The sequence below is a fragment of the Muntiacus reevesi genome, chromosome 1, assembly GCF_963930625.1.
Source record: "Muntiacus reevesi chromosome 1, mMunRee1.1, whole genome shotgun sequence".
NCBI lineage: Eukaryota > Metazoa > Chordata > Mammalia > Artiodactyla > Cervidae > Muntiacus > Muntiacus reevesi.
Genome location: NC_089249.1, coordinates 64,970,286 through 64,990,469, shown reverse-complemented (window position 1 = coordinate 64,990,469; position 20,184 = coordinate 64,970,286). Strand labels below are relative to the sequence as shown.

The 20,184-nt window shown below is 36.7% G+C and overlaps 1 protein-coding gene across 6 annotated transcripts in view; it reads right to left on the bottom strand.

Annotated features, from left to right (window-relative positions):
• DCAF6 (DDB1 and CUL4 associated factor 6) overlaps positions 1-20,184 on the bottom strand; it is a 182,356-nt gene that overhangs the window by 122,612 nt on the left and 39,560 nt on the right. For all 6 annotated transcript variants that reach the window (XM_065946324.1, XM_065946326.1, XM_065946325.1 and 3 more), the window contains exon 3: positions 3,226-3,318. In XM_065946324.1, coding sequence (XP_065802396.1) covers positions 3,226-3,318 — 93 coding nt within the window. The remainder of the gene's footprint in view (positions 1-3,225; positions 3,319-20,184) is intronic.

Below are 20,184 nucleotides of genomic sequence, written 5' to 3'. Positions count from 1 at the left end.
AGGGGATGACAGAGGATGAGATGGCTGGATGGCATCACCGACTCAGTGGACATGAGTTTGAGCAGGCTCTGGGAGTTGGTGATGGACAGGGAAGGCTGGCATGCTGCAGTGCATGGGGTCTCAAAGAGTTGGACACGACTGAGCAACTGAACTGAACAGATAAGAACTGAGGCTCAAAGGATGAAATTAAACTTGCCAAGTAGGTAGGAGGTGCATGGGAAAGAAGAACACACCACTAACTGAGAAAAGTAGAAGCAAAGCATAGAAGAAACAAATAACATTTTATGCTCTAAGAACTAAAGGTAGCTGGATGAAGCCAAATCAAACTTTTGCATATATTCAGGGTTTCTTTAACAGAGTATGCTCCAAGGCTGCCAGAGGACTAACTTCCTTCTGTTCCATCTATACCACGAGAAGAACTTTCGGGAGTCCTCATGGTACAGACAGAGTCCCAAAATACTGCATAAAGTCTCTACAGGAGTCCACACATGATCGGGACCCTGAGCTCTGTTTCTAGTCACCTTGGCCTTCAAGGCCGCCGAAACTGAAGTGTAGATACAAGGCTGACAAGTATCTTCAGGGCAAAAGTTATCACGCTCACTTCTCTGGATTCACCTTTTTCCCCTCCATTTTGTATAATTTTATTTATTTATTTACTTTTGGCTATGCTGGGTCTTCGTTGCTGGGTGGGCTTTTCTCCAGCTGTGGAGGGCAAGGGCTACTGTCTAGTTGCAATGCACAGGCTTCTCATTGTGGTGGCTTCTCTTGTTGTGGAGCACAGGCTCGAGCATGCATGAGCTCAGGGTTGCCACTCCCAGGCTCAAGAGCTGTGGCTCACAGGCTTAGTTGCTCCACAGCACATGGAATCCTCCCAGATCACGGATTGAACCCGTGTCTCCTGCACTGGCAGGTGGATGCTTTACCACTGAGCCACTAGGGAAGACTTCCCTTCTATTTTAGACTGATAATTCTTTACTATCGAGATAGCTTTTTGTTACTTTTAGTATAACTTTTTAATCAAGTATTTTTGAGTTCATTTCAGTAGGAGAATTGGCTGGGACTTCCCTGGTGGTCCAGTGGTTAAGAGTCTGCCTGCCAATGCCAGTAGGAGAATTGGTCCAAAGAATCTAGCTGGTAACTTTAAGGGGTAAAAGCTTTTATATAAATATCTGAGATCTATGATATATATAATTAAGATATGATGCCATTAATAAGGAACACTTAAATCTATCTTTTAAAAGTTTCAAAAATTTTATATGCCATAAATTAAGTTTCCCATTAACTCACAGGATCTAAAAATAGAGAACTGTAAGAACAGGTATGATCTGACTTAAGATTAAAAAACTTTACTTTCCTATGTAATGAATTATCAGTGCTTGAAAACAATAAATATTCCTATATGACAGCAAATTTAGATCTATTAAAACCACTATAAGAAAACTATAAAGTTTTTTTATACTTAAAATCTATTAAAGTATTATCTGTTAGTCATTTCTCAAATTGAAAAGAGTAATCACTTTAAAGGGAAAACAAAATCTTTTAAAAATTATTCCAATAGGTATATTCAGAAAATAATTGAAAGCAGGGGCCTGGAGAGAGATTTGTACTGTTAAGCTCATAGCAGCATTATTCACAATAGCCAAAAAGGTGGAAATAACCCAAGTGTGCACTGGCAGATGAAAGCATAAACAAAACGTGATATATACATACAATATCAGCTTTAAAAAGAAAAGAAATCCTGACACATGGATGAAACTTCCGGACCTTATTCTAAGTAAAATGAGCCAGTCATAAGGAAAAATACTGTATACTAACACTTTATGAGGTACCTGGATTAGACAAATTCAAGGAGATGGAAAATAGAATAATGGTTGCCACGTGCTGGAGAAGGGAAGAAAGGAGCATTACTGCTTAACGAGCAGCGTCAGCTTTGCAAGACTAGAGTTTTGTGGCTCAGTGATGGTGATGATATCACAACACCATGAATCAACTTAATGTTAGTACACTGAATTCTAGAAAATGGTTAACATGCTGAATTTTATGTAATGTATATTTTCACAAATTTTACTTCAAAAAGGAAAGCTCTATATTTTTTAAAAAATCAAAAAAATTATTCCATTGGTATCTAGATGAGTGATTTAAATACTATAAACATTAAGCTTCTGATGTGTGCTGCATGCTGTCACTACGCTTGTGTGCAACTCTTTGCAACCCCATAGACTGTAGCCCACCAGGCTCCTCTGTCAATTCTCCAGACAGGAATACTGGAGTGGGTATTCCCTTCTCCAGAGGATCTTCCTACCCTAGGAACTGAATCTGGGTCTCCCGCATTGCAGGCAGATTCTCTATCTGACTCACCAGGGAAGGTCCAATTTCTGAATGTGATAATCCAAAAGTATTCCGCATATACATTATTCTAGGAAGTCTTCTCTGTTATAAGAAAAAAGTTCTTTGAGTATTTGCAGAGCTAAGACAACCAAGATTTGGAAACAGCAAGTTTCCCTCTGCTGTCAAGACAGTTAAGTAAAGTGCTCTCTCCTTCAATGAAGGAGCGCCTCAATATGAACCTCTTTAGGCTGCAGAACCACAGCATTTATTTAGTTATCTAAACTATTTAAATGCAGAAAAATTTTTTAAAAATGAACCATTTATTCTGTAAGATTGCTAATATTAAAACTTTAGTCTGATAACCTACAATGTTTTCATTCACATCAAAGTATCTGTATACCTAACTACTTATATAAAGTCAGAAAAAGAGCCAATAAGAATTAGAACATAATCCTAATTAAAACTCAGTATGATATCCCAGTTTACTGAATTGGATGTTATGAGCATTTTATTAGAACCTAGCCACTCTGTGTAAACTGATAAAATTCAGTTTCTTAAAATGCTTGGCTGATTTTGTGATTATAAGATTAGATTCTGTGAGCATAAAAGAAAAAAAAACACATTTTTCCCCATGAAGAATGGTTTATTGAGATACCATTTTTTGCAATTTTATCCACATGAATAAATGAAGCATATTTAAATTTTCTAGAGTTGAATGAAATCTAATGTTTTCCTAAAGAAACTAAGTAACTGCATGCAATAACTTCTAAATTATGTAATAAACTTTAGCAAAATAACAACATTCTTTGCAAATGCCCACTTCATGGTTATGCACCATTTGATTTCGGCTTCTTTTTTTTTTCTCATTAAGTTGTAGATTTTTAAAAACCACTTTACCTTTCTGCTGTAAGGATTACTAATTACTAGCTTGGTGTCATCTGAGCCAGATAAAATATATTCTCCAGTCTCATTCCAACAGATTGTATTAACCTAAGAAGAAAGCAAAAGAAGAAATATAAGCAGACTCAAAGTAATAATAAGTATGCCATCTTCACTTAGTTGATGGTTCAGAATTTTTTATCACTAATGAAATTACACCTATGGCAAATAATATTTACCAGTTTACTTAGTGAAAATATATACTGAATACCATTTAGCAAACACGATGTTCTATAAATTTATAAAGACACATAAATTAAGTATGGGTCTTTCTTAAATTTTATTTAAATTTACTTTAAATAGTCCATTTTATATACAGGGATATAAAACCAAGTCACCTAAAAAGGAATTAGAAAAACTCACTAAAGAGCTATAGCATTCAGGCTGTGTGGTACTGTCATGATCACAAACATATATATAAATCAATGGCATGGAACTGAGTCCAGAAATAACCCTTATACTTATGGTCAGATAATTCTTCATAAAGGGGCTAACTAAGACCATTGAATGGAGAAAGAATAATCTTTTCAACAAATGGTGCAGTAACCACTAGATATACACAAGCAAAAGAACAAATTTGGAACCCTACTTCACATCATATACAAAAAGTAACTAAAAATGATCAAAGATTTAAATGTAAGAACCAAAACTTTATAACTCATAGAAGGAAACAGGTCTCAATCTTCATGAAAACTAAAACCACAATAACCACTTTACATCCATTAAGATGGCTATAATAATTTAAGAAAAAACATAGAATATAAGAAGAAAATGCCAAGAAATTGGAACTCTGATACATTTCTGGTAGGCATGCATTACAGTACAACTATCTGGAAAGCAGTTTGGAAGTTGTCAAAAATGGAAACAGTTACCCTATGAGCCAGCAATTCCATAACAAAATGTATATACCCAAGAGAACTGAAGACATATCACACAAAATCTTGTACACAAAAGTTCATAGCTACATTATTCACAACAGGCAAAAACGGAAGGGAAGTAATTCAAATGTCTACCAACTCATACTGAGTGAAGTAAGTCAGACAGAGGAGAAATATCTTATGATATCCCTTACATATGGAATCTAAAAAGAAATTATACAAACGAACTTACTTACAAAACAGAAAGAGATTCACAGACTTAGAAAATAAACTTATGGTTGCCAGGAGGAAGGGAGTTTCAGAAAGTCATGTACAGGTTGCTATACTCAAAATGGATAACCAACAAGGACCTACTGTACAGCACATGGGGGTCTTCAGTGTTACGTGCCAGCCTGGATAGGACGGGGGCATGGGGGTGAATGGATACACGTGTATGTATGGCTGAGTCCCTTTGTTATTCAACTGAAACTACCACAACATTGTTAATCAACTCTAACCCAATGCAATAAAAAGTTTTGAAGTTTGGAAAAAAAAGATATTTTCCCCCCTACCAAAAAAGTGACTAATTCATTTGTTCACAATAAAATACCCCACACAATGAAGTATTATTCAGCCATAAAAAGAAATAATAATACATGGTGCAACATGGATGAACCTTAAAAATATTACAGTAAGTAAAAGAAGCCAGTCTGAAAGGCTACATATTATGTGGTTCATTTACATTAAAATTACAAAATAAGCTTATCTAGAGAGACCAGAAAGCAGATTTAGTGACTGCCAAGAGCTGGCAGAGGGGGAATGGGTGTGACTGATAACTGTTATGAACTTTCTCTTTTGGATGGTGAAAATACACTGGAATTAGGTAGTGGTGACTGCTATATAACATTATGAATATATAGTAAAAAGGCACTGAACCAAACACTTGAAACAGATGAATTTTTACGGAATATGAACTATATCTAAGTAGTTTCAAAAAAATTACTGACTTCCACTTTTCAGTCAAGATGGAATAACAAGAACCAGATTTACTATCACATCTGAAACAACCAAAAACAGCAGAATATACATTCTTTTTAAGTACACATTAAATATTTACCAATACAGAAAACATTTACTTATGGGCCATAAAATAAGCCTCAAGATATTTAAAAGACTTCAAGTTCCACATAAATATGCTCTGTGTCCAAAACAGAATTAAATTAGAAATCACTAACACAAAGAAATATTTGAAAACAATAAAATAACAGACGGTCAAAAAAGAAATCACAGAATTACAAAATATTTTTAACTTTTTTTTGGCTTTTATTAAAGCAAAGCATATCTCAATTTATGGACCGCAGGTAACACAGTGCTTAAAAGCAAATTTATAGTACAAAAACACTTATATTAGAAAGATAAAGGTCCTATAACAATGACTTTTGCTTCTACTCTGAAAACTATAACAAGGAGACCAATGAAATCAAAAGTCAAAAGACAGTTGGAAATAATGAATATAAGAGCAGACATCTATTAAAAAGAAAACAGGAAAACACAGAAAACTGGTAAAACCAGAAACTGGTGCTTTGAAAAGACAAATAAAATTAAGGCACCTCTACTCAGATTAATCAAGCAAAAGAAAGGGGTGGAGGAACTTATTACCAATACCAAAAATGGGAGCAATAACACATAACATCATTATGAATACTTGAGCATGTAATATAATACCGTGAACAACTTTATACAATGAATTCAATGACAGAGAGAGCTAACAAAAGTTTTGAAACATATATACTAAACAAAATTTACTCAAGACATTGTCCATTTTTTTTAAACTGTAGTTAAAATTTTCACCAAAGGAAACTCTCCAGGCCCAGACTGCTCTACTGGTGAAATCTGCTGAATATTTCTTTTAAATAATGAAAATTCTGCACCAATTCTTTCAGATAATTAAAAAGAATTGAACACTTCTAAACTCACAGGCACAAGCTGATGGATCAATATCCTTAATGTACACACAAAAATTCTAAAACAATGTAAGCAAACTGAATAAAACAGTGTAAGAAAATAGATAATACATCACGACTCAAGATTTATCTCTGAAATGCAAGAACTGTTTGACACTCAAATCAATACAATCCATGATATTAACAAACAAAAACAGAAAATCATATGATCACTGCAATAAATGCAGAATAGACATTTGAAATATATCCAAGTAACAATTCATAATAAGAGCTCTAAGCAAAATTGAAAGGAACTTTCTTCAATCTGACAATGAGTATTTATTAAAAAACAATCATACTAAATAATGAAAGACTGGATGCTTTCCCTCTACGATTAAACAAGACAAGGAAGTTGGCTCTCACCACTTCTGTTCAACACTCTAGAATTTTAGAGAGTACAGTAAGATAAGAAAAAGAAATAAAAGGAAATCAGACAGAAAAGAAGTAAAATATATCCTCAGATTACATGACTGCTTATGTAGAATAATAAAGCTGGCTTAAATAAGCTCAACATTCAGAAAACAAAGATCATGGCATCCGGACTCATCACTATATGGCAAATAGATGGAGAAACAGTGGAAACAGTGGTTGACTTAATTTTGGGGGGCTCCAAAATCACTGCAGATGGTAACTGCAGTCTTGAAATTAAAAGACGCTTACCCCTTGGGAGAAAAGTTATAACCAACATAGACGACGTATTAAAAAGTAGAGAAGTTACTTCGCCAACAAAGGTCCATCTAGTCCAGGCTGTGGTCATGTATGGATGTGAGAGTTGGACTATAAAGAGAGCTGAGCACTGAAGAATTGATGCTTTTGAACTATGGTGTTGGAGAAGACTCTTGAGAGTCCCTTGGACTGCAAGGAGATCCAACCAGTCCATCCTAAAGGAAATCAGTCTTGAGTGTTCACTGGAGGGACTGATGTTGAAGTTGAAACTCCAACACTTTGGCCACCTAATGTGAAGAACTGACTCATTTGAAAAGACCCTGATGCTGGGAAAGATTGAAGGTGGGAGGAGAACGGGATGACAGAGGATGAGATGGTTGGATGGCATCACTGACTCAGTGGACGTGAGCTCCAGAAGTTGGTGATAGATAGGGAGGCCTGGCGTGCTGCAGTCCGTGGGGTCACAGAGTCGGACACAACTGAGCTACTGAACTGAGAGAATCATTAAAAAACGGAATGGACTAACAAGTTTAGGAAATTTGATGCACACAGATCAACACCATACTCCCTTGCTATCCATGAGGATGAGTTCCAGGACAACCTAACAAATACCAAATCTGTGGATGCTCAAGTCTCTTACACAAAATGGAACAGTACAGTCAACCCTCAGTATCCATAGATAAGAAACTTGTGAACATGGAGGGATGACCATATGTAAAAATAGACAACATCAGGGATTAAAACCACATTTTAGGGACTTGCCTGGCAATCCAGTGATTAAGATTTTGCCTTCCAATGCAGGAGGCATGGGTTTGATCCCTGGTTGGGAAGCTAAGATTCTATATACCTCACAGCCAAAACATCAAAACATAAAACAGAAGCAATACTGTAACAAATTCAATGGTCTACATCAAAATAAAAAAAATTTTAAAAAAAACACATTTTGATATCACTTTTTGATATCTACTTGTTGTTCGGTCACTAAGTCGTGTCCGACTCTTTGTAACCCCATGAACTGCAGCACACCAGGCTTCCCTGTCCTTCACTATCTCCCACAGTTTGCTCGAACTCATATTCATTGAGTTGGTGATGCCATCCAGCCATCTCAGCTTCTGTCACTCCTTCTCCCCTTGCCTTCAATCTTTCCCAGCATCAGTCTTTTCCAACCAATTGGTTCTTTGCATCAGGTGGCCTAAGTATTGGAGCTTCAGCTTCAGCATCAGTCCTTTCAATGAATATTCTGGGTTGATGTCCATTACAATCGACTGGTTTGATCCCCGGGCTGTCCAAGGAACTCTCAAGTCTCCTCTAGCACCACAATTTGAAAGCACTCAGCATTCAATTCTTCAGCATTCAGCTTTTCTTTAGGGTCCTACCCTCACATCCATGTATGACTACTAAAAAAAAAAACATAGCTTTGATTACACAGTCCTTTGCCAGCAAGGTAATGTCTCTGCTTTTTAATATAGTGTCTAGGTTTGTCATAGCTTTTCTTCCAAGGAGCAAGTGTCTTTTAATTCCATAGCTGCAGTCACCATCCACAGTGACTTCAGAGCCCAAGAAAATAGTCTCATTGCTTCCTTTTATTTCCCATCTATTTGCCATGAAGTGATGGGACCAGATGCCATGATCTTAACTTTTTGAATATTGAGCTTAAAGCCCACTCTTTCACTTTTGTTTCACTACCATCAACAGGCTCTTTATTCCTCTTTGCTTTCTGCCATTAGAGTGGCATCATCTGCATATCTGAGGTTGTTGATATTTCTTCCAGCAATTTTGATTCCAACTTGTAAGTCTGCCAGCCCAACATTTCACATGATGTACTCTGCATATAAGTTAAATAAGCAGGGTGACAATATACAGCCTTGACATACTCCTTGCCCAATCTGGAACCAGTTCCTTGTTCACATCTGGTCTTAATTGTTGCTTCTTGTCTTGAATATAGGTTTCTCAGGAGGCAGATAAAGTGGTCTGATATTCTCATCTCTTTAAGAATTTTCCAGTTTGTTTTGATCCACACAGTCAAAGGCTTTAGTGCAGTCAATGAAGCAAATATAGATGTGTTATGGAATTCCCTTGATTTCTCTATGAGATCCAGTGGATGTTGGCAATTTGATCTCTGGTTCCTCTGCATTTTCTAAAACCAGGTTTTACATGTGGAAGTTCTCGGTTTATATACTGTTGAAGCCTAATTGAAGAATTTGAGCACTACCTTGCTAGTATGTGATATGAGTGCAACTGTACAGTAGTTTGAACATTCTTTGGCATTGCCTTTCTTTGGGATTGGAATGAAAACTGACTTTTCCAGTCCTGTGGCCATTGTTGAGTTTTCCAAGTTTGCTGGCATGCTGAATGCAGCACTTTAACAGCATCATCTCTTAGGATTTGAAATAGCTCAGCTAAAAATCCATCACCTCCTCTAGCTTTGTTCATAGTAATGCTTCCTAAGATGCACTTGACTTCACACTCCAGGATATTTGCCTCTAGTATCTACTAGAATGTCTAAAATTTTTTTTAAAATGAGTATATCAGGTTTGAAGGAAGAAAGCTAAAACAGTGTAATAGTAGCAAATTTCAACATACCACGTAAACAATGGATAAATCATACCAACAGAAAGTCAACAAGGAAACATTAGATTTGAAATATTTAGATCAAATGAATCTAATACATATAAAGAATATTTGATCATCAGCAGCAGAACATTCTTCTTAAGTGCACAGAGAACATTCTCCAAGATAAATCATATTAGATCACAGAACACGTATTAGCAAACTTTAAAGAATAAATCATACCAAGTATCTTTTCTGACCGCAGTGCTATGAAAATAGAAATCAACAGGAAGAAAACTGAAAATTTCACCACATGTGGAAGTTAAGTAACACACTCCTGGACAACCAGAGCATCAAAGAAAAAAAAAATCAAAAATATCTTGATACAACTGAAAATAGAAATAAAACATATGGGATGCAGCAAAAGTAGTTCTAGGTAGGAAGTTCACAGCAGTCAATGCCTACATTATGAAAAAAAAGAAAGACCTCAAATAAACCACCTAAATTTACACACCGAAGAACTAGAAAAGAGAAAGCCCAAAGTTGGCAGAAGGAAAGAGACGATAAATATCGAGCAGAGAGGACTGCTGTTACCAGGGACCCTATCGCCTCTGTGAGCCACTGCTGACCCACGCCCCCACAGGAGACCCTCCAACACTAGCAGAGGATGCTGTAATACCCTTAATGATACCCATGGCAACTGTATTTCTAACTGGAGGATTTATTTGAGCCTTATCACAAAGAAGAGCCAGTGCCCTCATCTCACAGTAGAGCTCAGGCCAGAGATCTAGGGCTTCTTACATCCATGGCCTCAAGAGAACTGGATTTTACCGTCACAGTGCCTGTGAACATCAAAGCAACCTCAGCCTGGCGAGCCTCACTTTTCAGCAACAAGCTTCCTCGGAACAAGCTGATTCCTTTCCAAGAAAATCAACCTCCAGGAACTCAACTTTCCATCCTTTCCTGCAAAGTTCACCATTTCCCGTGGAAACTGAGTCATCTGGTGACTCTCCCTTCTTCCAGTATCTCCTTCACCATCAACACTTTCCACAGTCTGGGCCATCCTGACTTCCAATGGCACAATAACAGTCTTCGAACTGGCCTTTCAACACCACCCTCACCTGCCTAAGTCAATCATAAAGGTTTTCACCGAATCCTAAGTAGGAGCTTTTGTTTTCATTTCTTTTTTATCTTTTACTGAAAGGAAATCACAAATATACTAAACAGAATTTTGAGGATATGACTTAAATGCCTAATGAGTTTCCAAGCTAAAACGTACACACACTAGTTGGATACGAAAGAAAGTGAAAGTGAAAGTCACTCAGTCGTGCCCAACTCTAACTCTATTCTCTATTTTATTCATTTCTGCTCTGATCTTTTTTTAACCACAAATTATCTAAAGTTTTTATTTTAGTCTAAGATGTGCTGTGCTAGGTTGCTTCAGTCGTGTCTGACTCTCTGGACCATACCCACCAGGGTCCTCTGTCCACGGCAGTCTCCAGGTAAGAATGCTGGAGTGGATTGCCATGCCATCCTCCAGGGGGTCTTCCTGACCCAGGTACTGCACCTCTCTGAGGTTTCCTGCACAGGCAGGCCTGCTCTTACCTACATACCCTGGGATTCCCAGGTTGAGCAAGTGGTAAAGATGCAGGAAACCTCAAAGAAACGGGTTCAAAAAAAAGATCAGAGCAGAAATGAACAAAATAAAAAAATCAGAGCAGAAATGAATAAAAAAGAGAATAGGAAAATAATAGAAAAAGATCAGTGAAAGTATGAGTTGGTTTTTTGAAAAGATTAACAAAATTGACAAACTTTGTGTTAGACTTAACAAGATTATAAAAATATAGATGAAAGAAAAGACATTACAACTGAAACCACTGAAACGTAGAAAATACTAATATGAAAAAATATACAGCAACAAATTACATAATCACCAATAAATTCAGAGGAACATATACCTGACCAAGACTGAATCATGAGAAAAGAAAATCTGAAGAGACAAATAATGAGTAAAGAGATTAAATTAAAAACTTCCCAACAACAACAGGAAAGCCTTTGGCCAGATAGCTTCACAGGCTTTAAATGTTTTCCACACATTTAAAGAAGAATTAATACCAATCCTTCTCAAACTCTTCCAAAAAACTGAAAAGGAGAGAACACTCCCCAACTCATTTTCTGAGGTAAGCCTCAGAAACGTAACCTTCACATCAAGGCCAGATAAGGATACTACAAGAAAACCACAAGCCAACATTTCCGATGAATACAGAGGCAAAAATTCTCAACAAAATACTAGCAAATCAAATTAAAAAGCACATTAAAAGTATCATACACCATAATCATGTGGGAGTTATCACCTGGATGCAAGGATGATTCAATATAAAGGAATCAATAATTGTAACACACCTCATTAATGGAATGAAAGGTAAAAATCATATGATTGTCTCAAAAGATGCAGAAAAGTTTCTAATTCAACATCTTTCAAAATAAAATTCTTAGCAAACTAGGTACAGAAGGAATATACCTCAACATACTAAAGGCCATACATGACAAGTCCACAGTACAGGTAACGTCATACTCAATGGTGAAGCTGAAGAAAGCTTTTTCACTATAATCAACAGCAAGACGAGGAGGTCCAGTTTCATCGCTTTTATTCAACACAGTACAGGAAATTCCAGTCAGAGTAATAATTGGACAGGAAAAAGAAACAGAAGGCATCTAAACTGGAGACGAAAAAATAAAACTCTCTCTGATTAAAGATGACCTCATCTTATATACAGAAAATTCTGAAGAATTCACCAAAAATTTCTCAGTGCTAACAAGTGAATTGAGTAGCTTTAAGATATAACATAAACAAAAAACAGTTGCATTTCTATACAACAAAACAATGAACTATCTGAAAAAGAAACAAAGAAAATGGCCCATTAGCATCAAAAACATCAAAATATATTCAGGAATAAATTCAATCAGGGAGCTGAATGATCTACCTGGTATCTATATAACCAAAGATGAGAAACACTGAAGGCACAAATAAATGGAAAGACAGGTGTCCTCATGTATGAGAACAGTTAATATTATACTATACTACCAAACAGCCGTATATATATATATATATATATATATGTATATTCATGGCTGCTGCTGCTAAGTCGCTTCAGTCATGTCCAACTCTGCATGACCCCATAGACGGCATCCCACGAGGCTCCACTGTCCCTGGGATTCTCCAGGCAAGAACACTGGAGTGGGTTGCCATTTCCTTCTCCAATGCATGAAAGTGAAAAGTGGAAGTGAAGTCGCTCAGTCATGCCTGACTCTTTGTGACCCCATGGACTGCAGCCCACCAGGCTCCTCCATCCATGTAATTTTCCAGGCAAGAGTACTGGAGTGGGTTGCCATTGCCTTCTCCAATATTCATGGCAATCCCCATCAAAACACCAAAGGTATTTTTTCACAGAAATAGAATTCTAAGAAATCCTAAAATTTGTATGGAATCACCAAAGACTCCAAATAGCCAAAGCAATCTTAAAAAATTAAAATAAGGCTGAAGGCATCAAACGTCTTGATCTCAGACTATATTGCAAAATTGTTTAATCAAAACAATATGGTATTGTCTTAAGAACAGATACATAGACCAATGAAACAGAACAGAGCCAAAATAACCCACGCATATACGGTAAATTAATTTACAACAAAGGAGCAGAGACTACCCAATGGGGCAAGAACATTCTCTTCACTAAATGGTGCTGGGAAAACTAGATGGTCACATGCCAAAGAAAATTACCATGAAATGGATTAAGGACTTAAACATAAGATCTGAAGGCAATAAAATTTCTAGGGGGGGAAAAATGTGAAAAGCTCTTGACAAAGATATTTTTGGACATGACAAAATTAAAAGCAAAAATCAACAACTGATAATTACATCAAACTTAAAAGCTCTGTATAGCAACAGAAGCAACCAACAACATTAAGCAACCTACAGAAGAGGAGAAAAATATATGCAAATCTTCTATTTGACAAGGGATTAACATTCAAAATATATAAGGAACTCATATAACTCAATAGCAAAAAAAAAAAAAAAAAAAAAAAAACCACAAGTAATCTAATTTAAAAAATGGGCAAAGGCTCTGAATAAATATTTTTACAAAGAAAACATACAAATGGGCAAAAATGACACTAAAAGGTGCTCAACATCACAAATCATCAGAAAAATGCAAATCAAAATCACAATAAGGGAGGTGCCTCATGGTCTCACGGTTAGGACTTGCTGCTTTCAATGCTCCGGCATTGGTTCAACCCACAAGATGTGCAAAATGGACCAAAAATATATAAATAAATAAAGCACAATGAGATATTTTCTCACACTGTTTAGAATGGCTATCATCAAAAAATACAAGAGATAAGAAGTACCGATAAAGGCATGGAGAAAAGGGAACCCTTGTGCATCATTTGTGGTGAGGAAAACTGATACAGTCAACACAGGAAACAGTACGGAGGTTCCTCAAAAAATTTTAACTAGAACTATCATATAATCCAGCAATCCCACTCTTGGGTATTTATCTGAAGGAAATGAAAACACCATCTTACAGCAAACATTGTCCTCAATGGTGACAAACTGAAAGCATTTCCCCTAACGTCAGGAACAAGACAAGGGTGCCCACTCTCACCACTACTACTCAACATAGTTTTGGAAGTTTTGGCCACAGCAATCAGTGAAGAAAAAGAAATAAAAGGAATCCAGTTGGAAAAAAAGTAAAACACTCACTGTTTGCAGATGACATGATCCTCTACATAGAAAACCCTAAAGGCTCCACCAGAAAATTACTAGAGCTAATCAATGAATATAGTAAAGTTGCAGGATATAAAATTAACACACAGAAATCCCTTGCATTCCTATACACTAACAATGAGAAAACAGAAAGAGAATGAAACAATTCCATTCACCATTGCAATAAAAAGAATAAAATACTCAGGAATAAACCTACCTGAAGAAACAAAGGACCTATATATAGAAAACTATAAAACACTGGTGGAAGAAATCAAAGAGGACACAAATAGATGGAGAAATATACCATGTTCATGGATTGGAAGAATCAATACAGTGAAAATGAGTATACCACCCAAAGCAATCTATAGATTCAATGCAATCCCTATCAAGCTACCAACGGTATTTTTCACAGAACTAGAATAAATAATTTCATAACTTGTATAGAAATACAAAAACCTCAGTCAAAGCAATCTTGAGAAAGAAGAATGGAACTGGAGGAATCAACCTGCTCGACTTTAGGCTATACTACAAAGCTATAGTCATCAAGACAGTATGGTACTGGCACAAAGACAGAAATATAGATCAGTGGAACAGAATAGAAAGCCCAGAGATAAATCCACGCACCTATGGACACCTTATCTTTGACAAAGGAGGCAAGAACATACAATGGAGAAAAGACAATCTCTTTAACAAGTGGTGCTGGGAAAACTGGTCAACCACTTGTAAAAGAATGAAACTAGAACACTTTCTAACACCATACACAAAAATGAACCCAAAATGGATTAAAGATCTAAACATTAAGACCAGAAACTATAAAACTCCTAGAGGAAAACATAGGCAAAACACCCTCTGACATAAATCACAGCATGATCCTCTATGACTCACCTCCCACAATATTGGAAATAAAAGGAAAAATAAACAAATGGGACCTAATGAAACTTAAAAGCTTTTACACAACAAAGGAAACTATAAACAAGGTGAAAAGACAGCCTTCACAATGGGAGAAAATAATAGCAAACAAAGCAACTGACAAAGAATTAATCTCAAAAATATACAAGCAGCTCCTACAGTTCAAATCCAGAAAAATAAATGACCCAATCAAAAAATGGGCCAAAGAACTAAACAGACATTTCTCCAAAGAAGACATATAAATGGCTAACAAACACATGAAAAGATGCTCAACATCACTCATTATCAGGCAAATGCAAATCAAAACCACCGTGCGGTAGCATCTCATGCCAATGAGAATGGCTGCTATCAAAAAGTCTACAAACAATAAATGCTGGAAAGGGTGTGGAGAAAAGGGAATGCTTCTGCACTGTTGGTGGGAATGCAAACATGTACAGCCACTATGGAGAACAGTGTGGAGATTCCTTTAAAAACTGGAAATAGAACTGCCATATGACCCAGCAATCCCATTGCCGGGCATACATACACAACAAGGAAACCAGAATTGAAAGAGACACATGTACACCAATGCTCATCGTAGCACTATTTACAACAGCCAGGACATGGAAGGAACCTAGATGTTCATTGGCAGACGACTGGATAAGGAAACTGTGGTACATATACACAATGGAATATTCCTCAGCTATTAAAGAGAATGTTATTTGAATCAGTTCTAAAGAGGTGGATGAAACTATTATACACAGTGAAGTAAATCAGAAAGAAAAACACCAATACAGGTGTTTGTCAATGGATTAACACATAAAGAAAATAACATAAACATACTCACACACACACACATACATACAATGGAATATTAGCCATAAAAATGAATAAAATCCTGACATTTGCAACACAAAAATGAACACTGCAGGCAAGATAAAGAATGACAAATACTGTGTAAGATCACTTATATGTGGACTCTAAAAATGCTCCACTAATAGAAACAGAGAAGACTGGTAGCAGAGGTTGGAAGATGGAGGAAATAAGATGTTAAAAAAATATAAACTTCCAGTTATAAGATGAGTAAGTTCTGGAGTCTAATGTACAGCATGGTGGTTACAGTCAACATTACTGCGCTATATACTTGAAAGATGCTGAGAGAGTAAATATATTAAATGTTCTCACAACCATCATGATGACAAAATGGCAATTACGTGACATGATAAATGTGATGACTAAGCTTACTGTGGTAACCATTTTGAAACACATATACATATCAAATTACTCTATTTTACACGTTAAATGTGTATAATGATATATGTAAAGTATATCACAATAAAGGTGGGAAAAAATAGAGTAAAAGAATATCCATGAAACTAAAATGAGTGGTTATACACTTCAGGGAGCAGAAAGAAATGGAGAAGACAGAAACAGAAGTGGGAGCCATATATACTTTTTTTTAATACCATGAGAAGTTCAATTCAGTCACTCAGTTGTGGCCAACTCTTTGTGAGCCCATGGACTGCAGCATGACAGGCTTCCCTGTCCATCACCAACTCCCAGAGCTTGCTCAAACCTATGTCCATCAAGTCAGTGATGCCATCCAACTATCTCATCCTCTGTCGTCCCCTTCTCCTTCTGTCTTCAATCTTTCCCACCATCAGGGTCTTTTCCAATGAGTCAGTTCTTTGCATCAGGTGGCCAAAGTATTGGAGCTTTAGCTTCAGCATCAGTCCTTCCAGTGAATATTTAGGATTGATTTCCTTTAAGATTGACTGGCTGGAACTCCTTGCAGTCCAAGGGATTCTCAAGAGTCTTCTCCAACACCACAGTTCAAAAGTATCAATTCTTCAGCACTAAGCTTTCTTTGAAGTCCAACTCTCACATCCATGACTACTGGAAAAAACAAAGCTTTGACTAGATGGACCTTTGTTGGCAACGTTATGTCTCTGCTTTTTTTTTTTTTTTTTTTAATTAGTTGGGAGGCTAAATACTTCACAACAACATATCAGTGGATTTTGTCATACATTGATATGAATCAGCCATAGAGTTACACGTATTCCCCATCCCGATCCCCCCTCCCTCCTCCCTCTCCACCCGATTCCTCTGGGTCTTCCCATGTCTCTGCTTTTTAATTTACTATGCTGTCTAGGTCAGTCATAGCTTTTCTTCCAAGGAGCAAGCATCTTTTAATTTCATGGCTTCAGTCACCATCTGCAGTGATTTAGGAGCCCAAGAAAATAAAGTCTCTCACTGTCTCCATTGTTTCCCCATCTATTTGCCATGAAGTGATGCGACCAGATGCCATGACCTTAATTTTCTCAATGTTGAGTTTTAAGCCAATTTTTTCACTCCCTTCTTTCACTTTCATCAAGAGCCTCTTTAGTTCTTCTTCGCTTTCTGCCATAAGGGTGCTGTAATCTGTGTATCTGAGGTTACTGGTATTTCCCCCAGCAATCTTGATTCCAGCTTGTGCTTCATCCAGACTGGCATTTCTCATGATGTACTCTGCATATAAGTTAAATAAGCAGGGTGACAATAAACAGCCTTGATGTACTCTACCATGAGAAGGCATTACCTATTTAAAAAAGGTGAGGGTGGGATGTTCGAAAGAACAGCATGTATATTATCTATGGTGAAACAGATCACCAGCCCAGGTGGGATGCATGAGACAAGTGCTCGGGCCTGGTGCACTGGGAGGACCCAGAGGAATCGGGTGGAGAGGGAGGTGGGAGGGGGGATCGGGATGGGGAATACGTGTAACTCTATGGCTGATTCATATCAATGTATGACAAAACCCACTGAAATGTTGTGAAGTAATTAGCCTCCAACTAATAAAAAAAAAAAAGAAAAAATGAAAAAAAAAATTGATGCAAAATAGGACAAAAATCTTTGTGCAAGCAGACAAAAAACAATGTGCAAGCAGAAAAGGTATCTTTAATCTTGTAAGAAAAGTTTACTTTCTACTCATCCTTAGAAAAATATTTGAGTATACCCAGTTAAATCTCACAGTGAATTCAAAACTGGAAAGGTACAGAATCCACAGCTTATAAAAACTTGAGAAAATCTTAAAGGCAGTCATACAGTATGGGAGAATCCATTTGAAATCAACACCAGGAAACTCTCCTTTGAGGAAGGAGAAAGATTTGACCTCAGATTCTTAAAGAAGGAAATAAAATTCAACACGTACACATGATTTGTCTCTTCAATAAACACTTCGTAAGTACCAAATATATGCAAAGCACTCATCTTGACACTAGATGAAGAAAATAAATTTATGACGATGTATCTTGGGTCTAGAGTGCTGCAGCAGAGGGAGGCAGGTGGCTAGACTGCGAAAAAATAAATGCATAATTATAATGTCACTACAGTGGGGTAAAAAAACAAAAGACAAAGATATAGATGCGATGTGAGAGCTTTTAGGGTGGTCAAGGAAAGCATCTCTGTTAGGTAATACTTAGAACTAAACAAAATGAGGATGTAAGCTTAAAGATATGTGAGGAGGAGAGTTCTAGGTAAGAAACATAAAATACCTAAGGCAGAGGAGTACTTGGTATATTTAAAGAAACAGCAAAAAGATTAGTGTGACTAAAACAAATATGTGTAAGCCAGAAACCCACTGGAGAGTTTTGAGCAGTTAAGCATGTTCATGTTAAAACAGATGACATATTATATAATTTTCTTCCTACTCTCTCCTTATTGTGAAAAGTTTTAACAAAAACAAAGAAATGTACATAGTATAACATTGTTAACTGAATTTTGACTTTTAGAATACATAAATTTCAAAAAAAAAAAAAAGGATACATAAATTTCAGAAGACAACAATGGCTACAGAATACAAAGTAAATGTAATCAACATCAACAATATAGAATCATATATAGCTGAAAAAGATGTGAAATAGAGACAGGAAGGTGGAAGAAGGGTGAAAGCTTTAAATAACTATTTTACAGAATGGGGATTCAAGAAACACTGTCTACAAATGACAGGAAAAAAAGATGTTTAAGCATGTAATTTACAATTAAAGTGATAACTAGAGAGACTGAGAACAGTAACAAAATTTGGGGGAAGCCTATGTCTTATAAATTAGTTAGTTTCTCTTCTGTAATAACAAGAAATTAATGGACAATGCTCAACGTTGGCAAGTCAATAAAGATAAGAGTATCACAGAGATGAAAGAAATTACCAGAAGATCTGAAATAAAAATCGATTAAAAAAGTTTTCTTAAGAGGGTAAGAAAGAAATAAGGGAGTGCAGGATATGTCTGTTGCTTTTTGCTATATTCCATTTTGAACCATGGTTGTTCAGCCGCTAAATTGTGTCCAGGTCTTTGTAGCCTCATGAACTGCAGCATGCCAGGCTTTCCTGTCTTTTGCTATCTCCCTGAGTTTGCTCAAACTCATGCCCATTGAGTCAATGACACCATTCAGCTATCTCATCCTCTGTTGCCCCTTCTCCTCTTCCCTCAGTCACTCCCAGCATCAGGATCTTTTCCAAATGAGTCAGTTCTTCGCATCAGATGGTCAAAGAATTGGAGTTTCAGCTTTAGCATCAGTCCTTCCAATGAATATTTAGGAGTGATTTCCTTTAGGATTGACTGGTTGGATCTCCTTGCAGTCCAAGGGACTCTCAAGAGTCTTCTCCAGCCCCACAGTTCGAAAGCATCATTTCTTTGGCGCTCAGCCTTCTTTATGGTCCAACTCTCACATCCATACATAACTACTGGAAAAACCACAGATTTGACTAGATGGACCTTTGTTGGCAAAGTGACATCTCTGCTTGATAATACACTGTGCAGGTCTGTCACAGCTCTTCTTCCAAGGAGCAAGCGTCTTTTTAATTAATTTTGTGGCTGCAGTCACCATCCACAGTGATTTTGGAGCCCAAGAAAGTGAAATATAACACTGTTTCCACTTTTTCTCCCACCAGTTTGCCATAAGCATTTATCATTTTGATTCATTCACCTCAAGAATGGTTTTGAGTTTTAAAATACATAATACATTTCTAAACTGTATTTATACATTATTCCACAATCAAAGATAGGAAAAAAAAAATAACAGCTTAGTAGTCATGGCGCACAGGCTTAGTTGCTCTGTGGCATGCAGAATCCTCCCAGATCAGGGATCAAACCCAGGTCGTCTGCATTATCAGACATATTCTTTACCACTTTACCACCGTGCCACCAGGGAAGCC